Here is a 15,315-nt window from a genome sequence, read left to right as displayed (position 1 = left end):
TTTTTTTAATTTATTGAAATATGGAATGCTTCATGAATTTGCGTGTCATCCTTGCACAGGGGCCATGCTAATCTTTGTATCGTTCCGATTTTAGTATATGTGCTGCTGAAGTGAGCGCCTCCCAATTTTCTTTTCTTTTTTTTTTTTTTGAAACAGAGTCTCACTCTGTTGCCCAGGGTAGAAGAGTGCCGTGGCATCAGCCTAGCTCACAGCAACCTCAAACTCCTGGGCTTAAGCAATCCTTCTGCCTCAGCCTCCCGAGTAGCTGGGACTGCAGGCATGTGCCACCATGCCTGGCTAATTTTTTCTATATATTTTTAGTTCTCCAGCTAATTTCCTTCTATTTTTAGTAGAAATGGGGTCTCGCTTTTGCTCAGGTTGATCTTGAACTCCTGAGCTCAAACAATCCACCTGCCTCGGCCTCCCAGAGTGCTAGGATTACAGGCGTGAGCCACCGCGCCTGGCCTCCAATTTCCTAATAACAGCTCGAGATCAATCTTGAGCTCTCCCTGAAACTCTTTGCTGCTAGTTTCTCTCCCAAGCTAGCAGGCAGCCTGCTGGTCCTCTGTTTCCACAAACATCCAAAAAGAGCCAAAAGAAAGGAAGTGTAAATTTTTCTCTTTACATTCACTGGCACCTACTAGCCTTTCCATCCTAACAGTTCTCTTTCCTTCCTATATATTTGTACACATATACTCTTCTTTTCCTTCTTCTCTTTTTACTTTGAAATAATTTCACACGTAGAGAAAAGCTTAAGAATAAATAATTCTCATGGGGCCTTATCCAGATTCTAACATTTGCTACATTTGCTTTGCCGTTTTCACATGTGTGTGCATGTGCACACACACAGAGTTGACCCTTGAATGACACAGGTCTGAACTGCATGGGTCCATTTATATGTGGAATTTTTTTCTAATATATTGGAAAAATTTTTGGAGATTTGCGACAATTTGAAAAAACTGCATACAAACCATGTAGCCTAGAAATACTGAACAAATTAAGAAAAGGTTAGGTATGTCATGAATGCATAAAATATATTATCATAAAATAGACACAAATATATTATTTTAAAAAGTTAAAATTTATCAAAACTTATGCACACATACACTTGTATAGACGTTATGTGTCATCATTTGCAGTTAAGAGAAATGTAAACAAACAAAAAGATGTAGTATTAATCATAACTGCATAAAATTACAGTGCATACTGTAATAATTTCATGACCACCTCTTGTTGCTATTGTGGTAAGCTCAAGTTTTGAGAGTATTAAAAAAATGATGTAATTATAAGAAAAAGTTGAATTGCTTGATAGGCACTGTAGGTTGAGGTCTATGGCTGTGGTTGCCCACCATTTCAAGATAAATGAATCCAGTCTAAGGACCATTAAGAAAGAAGGAGGCCCATGCGCTGCAGCGCAGGGGGCGCGCGGGCTGGCCGGCGGGAGGCGCGGCCAGGTCGGGCTGGAGCTGGGTGGCTGCCTGCCCGGGGGCGGGAGACCCTACGGGAGGGCTGGGCTGAGGCCTCCCTGCGCCTCGGCCATATTGAATAGCCACGGCTGAGCCCTCTTTGTCCGCAAAGTCCTCTCCGAAGATCCAGCCGCGTCCCTGGTGCCTTGGGGGCAGGAAGAGCCACGGGCAGCCCGTGCGCCCCATCTTGGAGCTGGGACACCACGTTTCCAGCTTGGAGTGGGCTTCGAGCCTGGGGACTGACCTCACCCCGGCTCACGTAAGCATCCCGGGAATTGAATTCCACAAGTCCTTGGGGGGAGCCGGACTTGGCCAAGATTGGACTTGTTGCAGGCGGAGAAGTTGGGAGGAGTTGGCTGGAGAGGTGAGACTCTCTGGTCATCGTTGTTGGGACACCCCCTTCCGCACCCCTCTCCCCGGACCTCCTCCCCCTGCAAGACTAAGGGCTAAGGTTCGCTTGGGCTCATTGCCCCTCACTCCAGATACCACCCTGGAGATCTTAAAGACTCTCGAGAAAAGCCATGTGGGGGGCTGGTTCCCCTGGGGCTTCCTCCCGTCCCCTGACTGCCTGATCCTTTGGAGCGTCCCCGATGTCTGCAAAGATGTGGATTTGGACGTCCTCGTGGAAGCCTTAAAGCCCGTGGGGACTTTTAAGAAGATTGGCAAGGTGTTCCGCAAGGAGGAGGACTCCACCGTGGGGATGCTGCAGATCGGGGAGGATGTCGATTATCTGCTCATCCCCCGCGAGGTCAGGCTGGCCGGGGGCGTCTGGAGGGTCATCTCCAAGCCGGCCACCAAAGAAGCAGAATTTCGGGAGCGGCTGATCCAGTTTCTGGAAGAAGAGGGCCGCACCCTGGAGGACGTGGCCCGGATCATAGAGAAGAGCACCCCGCACCCTCCCCAGCCCCCCAAAAAGCCTAAGGAGCCCGGAGTGAGGAGGAGAGTCCAGCAGATGGTGACTCCTCCGCCCCGCCTGGTCGTGGGCACCTACGACAGCAGCAACGCTAGCGACAGCGAGTTCAGCGACTTCGAGACCTCCAGGGACAAGGGCAACAAAGGCTCGAGGCGGGGCAAGAAGGTGCGCAAAATGCCCGTCAGTTACTTGGGCAGCAAATTCCTCGGAAGCGACCTGGAGAGCGAGGATGATGAGGAACTGGTCGAGGCCTTCCTCCGGCGAGGGGAGAAGAAGCCGAGCGCGCCTCCTGCGCGCCGCCGCGTCAACCTGCCAGTGCCGATGTTTGAGGACAACCTGGGGCCCCAGATGTCCAAGGCAGACAGGTGGCGAGAGTATGTCAGCCAGGTGTCCTGGGGGAAGCTGAAGCGGAGGGTGAAGGGTTGGGCCCCGAGGTCCGGCCCAGGGACGGGCGAGGCCCAGCAGGCCTCGACCGCAGCGGAGAGAAATGGGGCGTCGCTGCCGGCCAGCGCCAGCCGCGGGGATAACGTGGGAGACGCGGCAGATGGGCGCGTGCCCGAGACCTCCCCCCGAGGATGGAGGCCCAAGATCAACTGGGCCTCCTTCCGGCGCCGTAGGAAGGAGGAGACAGCGGCCACCGTGCAGGGGGCAGACATCCCGCCAGACCAGGGGGCAGAGGCCGCAGATAACCAGAGGGCAGAGGCTGAAGGTGACCAGAGGGAAGGGGCCCCAGCTGTCCAGGGGGCAGAGGCTGCAGATAATCAGCGGGAAGGGGTCGTAGCAGACCAGGGAGCAGAGGCCCTGAATGCCCAAAGGGCAGAGTCTGCACATAATCAGAGGGCGGGGGCCCTGGGTGCCCAGGAAGTTGAAGCTTCAGCTGCCCAGGGGGCCACAGGGGCAGCCCCAGGAGCCAGGGCCCGGAAACAGGTCAAGACAGTGAGGTTCCAGACCCCTGGACGCTTTTCATGGTTCCGCAAGCGCCGGAGAGCCTTCTGGCACACTCCCCGCTTGCCAACCCTGCCCAAGAGGGTCCCCAGGGCAGGCGAGGCCAGGAGCCTCAGGGTGCTCAGGGCTGAGGCCAGGGCCCAAGTGGAGCAGGGAGAGCAGGGAGAGCGGGAAGACCAGCTGTGAGCTGAGGGCCTGGTCCACAGAGCGACACCCCGCTGTCCTCTGCTGTCCCCTGCTTGGAACGAGGTGCTCTCTGCTTCCCTGCTTGAAAATGAGGGCTGAGAGAAGGGCAGGGAGTGCCTCCCACATTGCCGCCTAACAGCCTTCTTTTCTTGTTAAAGTTTTCTCTCTCATGCATTGATTTTTTAAAAAAAATACTGACTGCTTGTAGCAACCCAAAAATGTAAATAAAGAAATCGATACAGTGGGGTTGCATCGCCTATGACTTTAACTTCCTCAAATGCAACTCTAGGTGCTTGGCTTGACAAAAGGAGAGAGGCAGGGTAGGGGAGAAATTCCTTTTCCTGTCTCCCTTTTGCCTGCACACTTAACCTTGACTGCCTCCTTGAACTTAAAAAAGAGGGCTCAAGCCAACATGCAAATAAAATGTTTACAAATTGATTTCTTGGCTTTGAACTTGGCAACTGCTCCAGGGTGACTTGGCCCTTGCTGTCGATGATGGGGACCCCTGTGTTGGCACCAGAGACATGGCTTTCCTAGAGCTGTCTGTGCATCCCTGGAATCTGTTTGTATCAAGCCTCACAAACATCTGAGCAGCTTGTCCACTGGACACGTTGGAAAATCATTGCGACAGGAGCAGACCCCAAAGGGACGTTGTGCTGTAGTGTGCCATAATTGCTTGTAATTGGGGAGAAATGGGGTCCTAAGGCCCTGTGGATGCTAGGAGGAAGCTGGGGGTGTCTTTCTGTATTGCCCTGTGCCCCCCTCCACCCACAGCAGTGAAAAAATGGACAGCAATCAGCACACCCCAGCCTCGCTGAGGGCGGGAGAAAAGGGATTTGACTGAGGGGAGTGGTCCAAAGGCCAGTTCTGTCTTCCTGTCTGGCTGCACGCCTGGCCTGAGTTTCTTCCTTTTTTTCCTTGGGAACTAAAGAATTCTATCCTGCCACCCCCGTTTCTTTGTTGCCTTCCCTGTTGTTTTCTGCATAGAGTGGTTACTGATCACCCTGTGGCCTTGATCTTGGTGGTGGACACTCAGCTGTTTAGTTCCTGGCTCACAGCCTGGCAGAAAGAGGCCCCAATGGGGTTTGGAAGGAGGACAAGGTGTGGACCCCACCTGGGGCAGGGGGATGGACTTGGCAGGTGTCTGGAGGAAGAGCCAGGCTGTCTGAGGAAGTTTCTGGAGCGACTGAGGCATGCTTTCCATACCAAGCTGGTGGAGACGGTGGGGGCTGTCCTTTGCTAATGGCCACATTGGACGGCAGAGGACTCATGACCTCGGGGGACCAGGTCTGCTTGGGGAGCTGGAAAGTGGAAGGGAACAGCAAAGACAGACCCCTGGAGAAACTCAGAGACAGGGACAAAATCGGGGGCTGGGAGGAGCAAACGGCTTGTGTGTAATAAACTCTACCTGTAGCCTGAAAAAAAAAAAAAAAAAAAAAAAGAAAGAAGGAAATTCTGAAGCCCTTGCTGTCGCCATGCCAGCAGGCATGAAAACCTTGCATTCTTTTTGAGAAATACCTTTATCTCGTATTGAAAAGGTAGCTTTTATGTGGATGCAGGATCGCTATGAGAAAGGCGTATCTGTATACTCTAATGTGATTTAAGAAAAAGTGAAGTCATTATATGACAAATTAAAGCAAAAGCTCACTGCAACTTCAAACTTCTGGGCTCAAGTGATCCTCCTGCCTCAGCCTCTCGAGTAGCTGGGACTACAGGCGTGTGCCACAGCACCTGGCTAATTTTTCTTTTTTCGGTAGAGACAGGGTCTTGCTCTTCCTTAAGCTGATCTCAAACTCCTGAGCTCAAGCGATCCTCCCACCTCAGCCTCCCAGAGTGCTAGGATTACAGGCATCCACTGTGCCCGGCTTAAAACGTGTTTTTTAAAACAAAATTTAAGCATGTTTATACTCTGAAACTGTTCTAAACCTTACTTTTTTTCTTATTTAATGGCAAATCTTGGCCATCTTTCCCTGTCCACACAGATAATATAGATCTAGCTCAAGAAAACACATTTTTTGAATAATTAATCAGTTTACATGTTTTCCAAAATAAATCCAGGAATATAAAAAGGTATATAGTGTGAAGTCTTCTTCAGACCTCCTTGTACACATTTTTCATATATACCTTTCCCACATGTGAACCCACTGGTACTCAGGGTTTCTTTATCAAGGAAGATGATTGTTACTTTTCTTTCTTCATACAAAAGATAGCAGATTATACATATTGTTCCTCTTTTTTTGCTTAATCGTATATCTTAGAGATCTTTTTATAGCACTACCAAGAGGACTTCTTTGTTCTTTTATATTACGTGTAGCTACTGTGTTGCTCCACCATAATTGATGTAACCTCATCCCCCCTTAGTGGACATTTGGTTGGTTTTACACTTTTGTATTTAGTGGCTGTCTAGTATTCTGATGCAGGAGTCTGGGTATCCTAGTTTAATTTAACCAATCTTCCTGTGCGTGGCTTTGAAAGTTGTTGCTGGAACAGATGATGCTGCAGTGACATTGTCTTTTTACCACTACCAGAGTAACTTGGAGATCTTTTTCTGTCCCCACACAGGATCTCCTGTGCAATTTAGCCACTCCCACTTCCCATTGGGGCACTTTTCATGATGCTGGCATGAGCATTTTGCACATACATCTTTGCATTCTTGTGAGAATATAGTTGTATTTCTCTTGAAAGTTAGCTTCTGAGTCAAAAGTGTATTTTTAAATTTTGATAACCACCAAGACTGCACTCCAAGGAGGTTGCAGCAATTTAACTTGTCAGTATGTGGCAGTGTTTCTTAAACTCTGTTCCATCAGAGTATGAGGTCCTGTGGGTTTGTGGCAGTATGGAACTCTAGGCCTTGACGCTTGCTTCAGCCACATCATCTCTACTTCTAGTTTTAAGTTTCCATATGCAATTTCCTTTGTTTAGAAGATGCCACAACTTTAAAAAGGCTCAGGGTTGGGAGTTGAAGGAAGTGTGAAAATCAGTGGCCTTGGGACCAGAGGAGAGGACTTTTGTGTCTGATCTCATTCATAAAACAAAAAGGACAAAACAGCCTTCCAAGTGAAGAAGACAGGATAACTCATCTCAGCAAACCATAGAGTACAATACTTGGAGCCTAGGGGACAACACAATGAGGTGTAAGATATAAGGCTACAAACATGGCACACTCTGAATAATGCCAGACTTCAGGGGTAGGTCTATAGGCTCTGGACTGGCACAGGAGTATTTTAGTAGGAACAACACTCCTCACAGTTGCCTCTTGTACAGATGGCTCTGTTGGTGGTGGATTTGTTGGTTGAGGGTGCCTTTTTCTTTTTCTTTCTCTTTTCTTCCTTTTCCTTTTTCGAGATAGGGTCTCTGTCACCCAGGCTAGAATGCAATAGCACGATCAGCTCACTGCAACCTTGCATTCCTGGACTCAAGCCATCCTCCAGCCCTAGCCTGTCAAGTAGCTGGGACTATAAGTGCACCACCACACCTGGCTAATTTATTATTAATTTTTTTTGTAGAGATGAATTCTCACTATATTGCCCAGGCTAGTCTTGACCTCGTGGCTTCAAGTAATGCTCCCACCTTGGCCTCCCAAAGTGCTGGGATTACAGGCGTGAGCCACCATGTCCAGCCAAGGGTGCCGGTTTCTTTGCATTATAGGATGTTCCTGTAGTGAAGCTGGCAGCCACAAGGAAGGCTAACACCACAGTGTTTTTTTCCAGTCAGAGCAGAGGTGACCGGGACCACTTTTGCTAAGGTGGGAAGACGTGACAGGGACCACATTGCAGAAACTAGGGCAGGATTCAGTCCAGCAAATGTTTGCATTTCGGCCCTCCATGGTCTTGACCTATGCACGTGCTTAGAAATGAACAGACATGATACAGGGCTGTGCCCTGTGAGCACTGAGGGTGATAAGGAAGCTCCTCAGGTGGGTGCTTCCGCCACTTCTTGAAGGGCAAGTCCTGAAGTGGTCTGATTCGAGAGAGAAAGAATACCACATCTTGTACTTTTATGTCAGAAACTGGACATTGTACTTTGCTTCAGTCTACTGTCTGATTTCAAGTCTTGAGCCTCCCTTAATTGTACACCTCCCCTGCAGCCAAAGTGATCTTTCTGAAACAGTTTGGAGTAGGCCACTCCCCTATTCAAAACAAGTCGGAGGCTGTGCTCTGCCTTAACCATCAAGTCCAAACTCCCGAGGTGGCTTAGATCCTCACACAGTCCCTAACCCTACACATTGCCTGGCATTTTGCAGTGATAGCTCATGTGTGTCATGTGCTTGCTGTGTATTAAATGTGCTAACCCACTTAATTCTTAGGAACAACCCTATATAGTATAAAATATTATTAACCCCTTTTTGATAAGGAAACAAGATGAAATAATTTACCCATGGCTACAAGTTAGTAAATGGTAGAGCTGAAGCTGTCCGCCTTCCACAACAGCATCTTAATCACTGAACTTCAGCAACTCAGTAAATAGTTGTTACTGAATGAATGAATGTGGTCCTTGCGTGGCTCTCCAGCTGTACCTCAAATTACTTCCCCCCATCCTTTATGCTTCAGCCAGTCTGACCCTATGTTGTCTTGCCGTCAGACTTATGTACACATAACACTTCTCTTTATATAGAATACTCTCCTCCCACCCCCAAACTTGGCTCATTTCAGGACTTAGCTCATGGGTCCCCTTCTCAGAGAAACTTGCTCTGGCTATGTCCTCTTACTGATTTATGATAAAGAGTGTCTTTGTCTGATTCCCTGCTGGTCCCTGAGCTCTGTCAGGCCCAGATTATCACACACATGTATCAGAAAGAGTGGGAACTCAGGGCATGTGTTGAACAAACAAACGAGTGCATTTGTGGAGTTAGACTCAGCTTAAGAAATCCTTGCTGTGGCTTTTCTTCATCTGTTACCTTCATAGATTGCCCTTGTCGGTTTTGAGAACAGGGCAGGATTGCCTTTTCCTTCGTGTTCATCTCAGGCTAGGCACAAGACTCAAATACTTAGAGTGTCTTAAAATTATTTGTTTCATATCCATCAGCTTCCAGATCTTTGGCAAGGAGGGCTTTGGGCTGGATATTCTCTGAGATGTTCCCTGGTGCTGCCCAATTTACCTATATATTGGGGAGGAGTGCACTGAACTCTGTAAAGCCAGCTATATTTCCACTCCCTGCATCTACTCTGTCCCACTTGTGGCTCCCAGTGCTTTAAGCTGAGAGTTGGCAGTTAAATTCCTTTGGTTTTTTCTCCTAGGACTTTGAATGTGGAAATGATGTGGAACTTTCCTTTACCAAGAATGGGAAGTGGATGGGCATTGCCTTCCGAATCCAGAAGGAAGCCTTGGGGGGTCAGGCCCTCTATCCTCATGTCCTGGTGAAGAATTGTGCAGTGGAGTTCAATTTCGGGCAGAGGGCAGAGCCCTACTGTTCTGTCCTCCCAGGGTTTACCTTCATCCAGCACCTTCCCCTTAATGAGCGGATCCGGGGCACCGTCGGACCAAAGAGCAAGGCAGAATGTGAGGTGAGTAGGATCAGAAGACTGAACTGGTGGCCAGCTGTCCAGACCCACCTTGTTACCAAGGGAAAGGGGAGACACTCAGTAGCTGGGTGTGGTGCAGCAAGCACAGACTCATTATGTGAGTACCTTGGGGGCAAGTAGCCCCTTCCTTTCAGCTCCTCAGGATTGGATTCAGAGTTGAAAAGCTGCTCTGAGTGTGAGGGAAGGAGTGTTGGCGTGATTTAGGCCAAAAAGGGAGGGGCTAAGGTAATCTACCCAGATCTTAGGTTCCAAGAAGAAGTAGCCACACTGCTCCTTAGATGAGGCCAGAACGTGGGAAAAGAGGGCTTTTCTTGCAGCAGAAAAGGACAAAAAAACGACAAGTTGCCTTTGGGATGATTTGGTTCTAGGAGCAATTATATTGGTGATCTTTGTTCTTAAAACAGTGTTTTTCTTGTATGTATAAGTTATTTATGTTTGTTCTAGAAAATTCAAAAATATGAAGAAAATAAAAATTTTCCATAATTCCACCATCTGCAAATAAGTTTACTTCCAGTGGTTTGGAGTTTATTTTATTCTTTTTGATGTGCTAGGTAAATGTTTTATGCACACATGTATTTATAATTGAGATCTTATGGTATAAGCATTTTGATATTCTCCCCTTTTCTATTAACATTATTTTGTGAGCTTTCCCATCACATGAAAACCTCTCTGAACATCGTTCTTATTGGCCTCACAAACTAACCATTTCCCTCTTTTAGGGCATTTCACTTGCATCTAGTGTTTACCAGATTCTAGGTGTACTGATTAGATATGATTTGTATCCTTGTGTGTACAGCTCTATTCCCATTTCAGACTCCAAGAAAATTGTACCACTTCTTGTGTCCACCATGTGGCCTCCATGGGCCATTTTCAGTACACAGCCTTCCCGGGGCTTTTGAGGGGCCCCTTAATCCTGTTTGAACAAAAATATAAATGCTGATGATGACAGCACTTGATTCAGTATTCACCCCATGCCAGGACCTCTGCTGAGAGTCTGACAAGCCTTATGCTGTTATTGCTTCCATTTTCCAGAGGCAGCCATGAGGTTCAGAATCACTCTCATGGTTACCAGCAAGCCAGGGTGGTTCCACACCACCATGCCACAACACTCCTGCCCCATCTTACTCTTGTAGATTCTGATGATGGTGGGCCTGCCTGCTGCTGGCAAGACTACGTGGGCCATCAAACATGCAGCCTCCAACCCTTCCAAGAAGTACAACATCCTGGGTACCAATGCCATCATGGATAAGATGCGGGTAAGGACGGCCCCTGGACTCTCCTCATCCACCTTCCACCCTCTGAGTGCTGCCCTGCAATGAGGACTACTCACTCCTCACCACCCCCTGCCCACAGGTGATGGGTCTACGCCGGCAGCGGAACTATGCTGGCCGTTGGGATGTCCTGATCCAGCAGGCCACCCAGTGCCTCAACCGCCTTATCCAGATCGCTGCCCGCAAGAAACGCAACTACATCTTAGATCAGGTACTTATTGATGACCATCATGTCCTCAGAAGAGGGGAGGAGACCAATTTGGGGGCCTGGGAATCCCTCTCTGATCCAATTCTTTCTCCATAAATAGTCTTTGATTGCAGTGCTGGTCAGGGGATCGGCCATACAGGATGACACAGTCCCAGTCCCTTAAGCACAGCTCTTTGAGCCCAGTCTGTGGTTGGAGTCTGAGGCTGTGATCCAGGCCTACTAGCTTAGGCTCATGAGCAACCCCAAAGAGTTGAGAGATGTAGTCTTGCCAGATGAGAGCTGTTTCGCAAAATGGAAAGAAGTGTGGATTTCTGAGCCTGACGGAATGGGGCCTGAATTCCAGTTCTGCTGCTTCCTAGCTGTGTGCCAGCTAACTTTATCCTCTGAATCTCCCTTATGGTGTGTAAAATAGAAATCACAATGGCACCCACATACGTAACAGAGGATCTGGCACTTAGCAGCTGGTGATTATTAATTACTTTACAGAATAGGTGTATCTCAGCTTCTCTTGGCAAATTTTTATGACTGGCAGGTGTATATTCTAAGTCATATATTTTCTACCTACATTTCCATTAAGGGCAGGATTCTTAACATCAGGGGATCTGGGAACCTTTGAAATTAAACATGTAATATTGTATGCAGGTGTGTCCTCTAATAAAAAACACAAAAACTAAACAGTTTTGAGTTAGGATAAGAAAATTGTCCATGGCTTTCAACATTCTCAAAAGGATGAGTGACCCAAAAATGATTAAGGATTCTTGTCTTAGAGAAATGAGTTCCACTTGGTTATTGCCTGTGTGATGTCATACTTAACATTTGTCCTGAAGACTTTCTCAAGTAGCAAAGATTGTTTCCTTATTTTCTATATTTGGGGATCTGTGAATAAGCCTCTGTTTCCCTCAACCTCGAATTTGTGCTTGCTTTAGAACCTGTGAGTGAGCACATACGTAAACCGAGTAACGCTCTGCCCTTGTAGCCTTACTGAAGTGCCTTCTACACATGTAGCCCCAGGTACTGTGTTACCATGAGTTCAGAGGCGTCCTGATGAGAGTGGAGCTGGAGATAGTGGTTGGCTTGTCAGAAAGGAATGCCCAGGGACCAACTTGCCTTCACCTAGAGGTGAGGCTCTTACACAGAACAGTTGAGCACAGGATAGTCTGAAAGTCACTCACAATTATCCCCCCAGCTCAGCCCCATCAATAATGCATACAACCAGCCTTCTCCCCACTTTGAAGATTTATTGTAAAAGCTTTTTGGGCTCACTTTGTGTCATTCTCCTTGTCAGGGCATTTTGGGAATTTTAGTCTAAAGTCTAACTTGGCCCCAGTTGGACTCATTGTTCTGAAAGGCAGAGCGGTAATATCGTTTCAACATCCTGCAGGCACCTCTTTTGAATATCCCAGCAAGTGTTCCCTGTCTGTTTTTTTTTCTTGGTTTGCTGGTTAAATCAGCTGTGAAACCCATTTCAAATATGTGGCCTGGTGGACAAGAATTATAGTCAGGGGTGGGTTATCCAACAGCTCTGTCCGGGAGGCCTAAGTGGGTTTTCTCTGGAGGACAGGCCCCCAGCAGCTCAGACAGGCACCTAACAGCTGAGCACGGTAAAGGCTTACTGTCTGCTTTCATAGCTGGTGCCGGTTTGTTCAGGGACAGGGTCCAGGGCTGCATCAGGTGTACCTGTGGTCTTCCGGGCAGCCAGCCTCCTGGTGGAGCAACATGCAGGTCTGGCCAAGTGATCCAGACCAACATTAAGGCAAAGAACCTAAACTCTGAAGGTTGAGGAGGAGGAGGGTTCTCTGGTTAACCACAGATTAGAGGATTGACTTGGGGCCTGAAGCCATAGGTTACCCAGGCCTGGGAAGGGAGTCTAATTCCAGTGGTTCAAACTCTTAGCTGAAACCCAGAAAGTGGGTTCCAGAAAACTAGAGGAATGGTGGGCAGAGATTGTGTGTATATAGGAGATTCTGAGCAGGTCCTTGGCCAGATCCTGGCCCTTCTCACCCAACCAGCTTTGGCAGTGACAGATAAGTTGATGATGCATAGCTGTTTTCTGGGCTAGATGGAACTTCCAAAGGGGAGACCAATACTACAGGCAAAGTCCCTGCATTCCTGCATCTTAGCCCAGGTCTATCTTTTCCCTTCTTTGGTTTTTCCAGAGTGGTCAGACCTCCCTGCATTTGACTCTTTCAGACCTCCTGTTATATAGATTGGCCTCAGAAATGCCCATCGTTGAAAGGGAAGGAGAACTTGTCTGCAGAAGCCAGACAGGCCTGTGTAAGCCAGGATTCTTTTTCTGGCCAGGATCCCAGCCCCTACCCTAGGATGCATACTGTTGGGCACCAGCTGTCAAGTATGTTGGTCTTCAGACATACATTACAGGGCAGGGCTTTGACCTACATTCCATGATGACCTCAGTATCTTAAGATCATGTGGGTATTACAACTATGGAACATCAAAGGAGAAAAAGACAGAAAGGAGGTAGACCAGAAGGAGAAACTTAGGGGTCTCACAGAGGAAGGGACCCTATCCAAAGTCATATATCAAAATTAATACGCTGGTAGAACACAGCTCTCTTGACTTCCCAGGTAGCCAGAGTCTAGAATGGATAGGGCAGTGGTGGGAATTTCAGGAGGTAGGATGTCTGGTTCAGGCCATGGAGGATGATAAAAAGAGTTGAGGCTTTGTCCTAAGGGCACTGAGGAACCATGGTCATGTTTTCATTATGGAAGAATATGGCTAAGTTTGCCTAGCTAGTAAAAGGCTGCAGGGAAGGGAGAAAAGGAGAGGTGAAGGCCACATATTGCTTCAGGTGGCTCTTGGGGCCCTCCTCTGGAATGAGATGCTTTCTGAAGCTACCAGAGGGCCTCGAAATGGGGTACAGAGCACAAACTGACTGGCCTTCTGTGAGGCAACAAGGTTACTCACTGGGAGGCTTCCAAGAGGGCCCTAGGAAGGCCCTGTTGCCCTGCACATGTTTACCTGCAAGGCACTTGGGGTAAAGAGTTTCCTTAGAGGACTCAAACATCCCAGCATCAGGTCAGAGTTAGGGCTAGATGTGATGACATTGCCAACCTGGTCTCACCGTCAGAACGTGTGGTTTTTAGTCCTGATTTGCATCCTGCTTTGTGGGTGCCACACTTTTATCTGAAACAGAAACCCAGGGCTAAAATGGAGGCCCAAAGGAAACCGCCTCTTTTTGGCAGACATTAGAGAACGGGATGCTTCTTTCCTCCACTTTCCACCATTCCCAGAGCCTGAAGCCCACTCTATTCTTGAACCTCTGGCCAATTCTCTTTCTATACATGTGGTTCTTTCCACTGGAGTTCGCCTCACTCTGAGCCGAAAGCGTACTGTCTCCTCATCAGCCTTAAGTTTGTCTCTCTGGGATCTAGCCAGGTTTCTCATGCTGCCAACCTGACCCTTTTGAGCTGTGACAAGTGAGAGTGAGGGGATGATGGGGCTTTAGAGAACTTGGGCTATCAGCAGAAGTCATTACCTTTGCCTGCTATGTTCCTCCCTCACTCCCTCAGACGGTCACACACCAAAAGTACTCATTTCTCTGAGAAACCCTCTTCCTGTCCCTTGGCCCATGTCACTGGGAGTTGGGGGTGGTCAGGAGGCCAGGGAACACAGCCCAGACTTTCTCTTAGAGTCAACATCTTCAAGCAGGGTGGAGCTGGGAGAAGCAGGAGCTAGGCAGAAGAAACCCACGCAGCTGGAAAAGCTGACCTGGCTGTTGTGCCAGTCTCCTAGCAACAGCCACCAGCAGCCCCCAGTGACCACAGAAGTGCTGGGCTGGCCCGGGGGCTCTGACCTCATGTTTGCTGTGGCAACAGCACCAACAGCTAATTCCCTTTCCCCCAGGAAAGCCAAGTATTTGCATTTCTCCTGGTCTGGTTCAGATGCTCTTCTTCCCTTTCCCAAGGCAAGGAGCAAGTGGAAGGAGGGCACAGTCTTAGAAATCATCTCAGAGGTTGGGCGCAGTGGCTCGCGCCTATAATCCCAGCACTTTGAGAGGCAAGGAGGGAAGATCACCGGAGTCCAGGAGTTCGAGACCAGCCTGGCAACATAGTGAGACCCTGTCCCTACAAAAAAAATTTTTTTTTAATTAGCCAGGTGTGGTGGTGTGCACCTTGTAGTCCTGGCTACTTGGGAGGCTAAGGCAAAAGAATTAACTTTAGCCCAGAAGTTCAAGGTTGCAGTGAGCTATGCTCGGCCCACTGCACTCCAGCCTTTTTAAATTAAATTAATTAATTAAATTTTAAAGATAAAAAGAATAGCCAGGTGTGGTAGGCTCACATCTGTAATCCTAGAACTTTGGGAGGCCGAGGTGGGAGGATCACTTGAGCCCAGGAGTTTGAAAACAACCTGAGCAATATAGCAAGACCCCATCTCTACAAAAATTTTTTAAAAAGTTTGCCAGGCGTAGTGTCACATGCCTATAGTCCTAACTACTTGTGGAGGCTGAGGCAGGTCACAGTCAGCTATGATGATGCCGCTGCACTCAAGCCCACTCAACAAAGCAAGACCCTGTCTCAAAAAAAACCCAAACAAAAAAACCACAAAAACCATCACTGAGAGGGTTCTTGGCACCTCAGTTCCAAAGCCTTTAAGGAGCCATCCCTCAAAGTAGCCACTTCCCAGGACAAAGGCCATCTATTTACGAGTCCAATGTGCTCTGCCCCCATTCCTCCCATGAAGCTGCGGGACTAGCCTTCTTGGCAGTGTTGCTTCTCTGCCTCCTCATCAGGACATTGACAGTGCACATCTGTCACATAGAAGACCTCCAGAAAGTATTTCTCCA

The 15,315-nt window shown here is 48.3% G+C and overlaps 2 protein-coding genes and 1 non-coding gene across 7 annotated transcripts in view; 2 read left to right on the top strand and 1 right to left on the bottom strand.

Moving 5' to 3' along the window:
- The window catches only part of HNRNPUL1 (heterogeneous nuclear ribonucleoprotein U like 1), a 40,571-nt gene that overhangs the window by 15,866 nt on the left and 9,390 nt on the right, over positions 1-15,315 (top strand). For all 5 annotated transcript variants that reach the window (XM_045531634.1, XM_045531629.1, XM_045531630.1 and 2 more), the window contains exons 8-10: positions 8,748-9,014; positions 10,166-10,288; positions 10,386-10,514. In XM_045531634.1, coding sequence (XP_045387590.1) covers positions 8,748-9,014; positions 10,166-10,288; positions 10,386-10,514 — 519 coding nt within the window. The remainder of the gene's footprint in view (positions 1-8,747; positions 9,015-10,165; positions 10,289-10,385; positions 10,515-15,315) is intronic.
- LOC123624948 lies at positions 15-118 on the bottom strand. The gene has a single exon (XR_006730303.1). It is a non-coding gene; the product is annotated as a U6 spliceosomal RNA (small nuclear RNA).
- Positions 1,279-5,187, top strand: LOC123624078 (coiled-coil domain-containing protein 8-like). Its single transcript, XM_045531635.1, has one exon. The coding sequence runs from the start codon at positions 2,167-2,169 to the stop codon at positions 3,508-3,510; it is 1,344 nt and encodes a 447-aa protein (XP_045387591.1). The 5' UTR covers positions 1,279-2,166; the 3' UTR covers positions 3,511-5,187.

This window comes from Lemur catta, chromosome 19 (assembly GCF_020740605.2).
Source record: "Lemur catta isolate mLemCat1 chromosome 19, mLemCat1.pri, whole genome shotgun sequence".
In the NCBI taxonomy this organism is placed as follows: domain Eukaryota; kingdom Metazoa; phylum Chordata; class Mammalia; order Primates; family Lemuridae; genus Lemur; species Lemur catta.
Note: the sequence above shows the minus strand (reverse complement) of the source record. Positions and strands in the feature narration are given on the sequence as shown.

What these genes read in the sequence shown, in the direction of transcription:
- LOC123624078 (XM_045531635.1), top strand. Translation starts at nt 2,167, where the DNA reads ATGCTGCAGATCGGGGAGGATGTCGATTATCTGCTCATCCCCCGCGAG.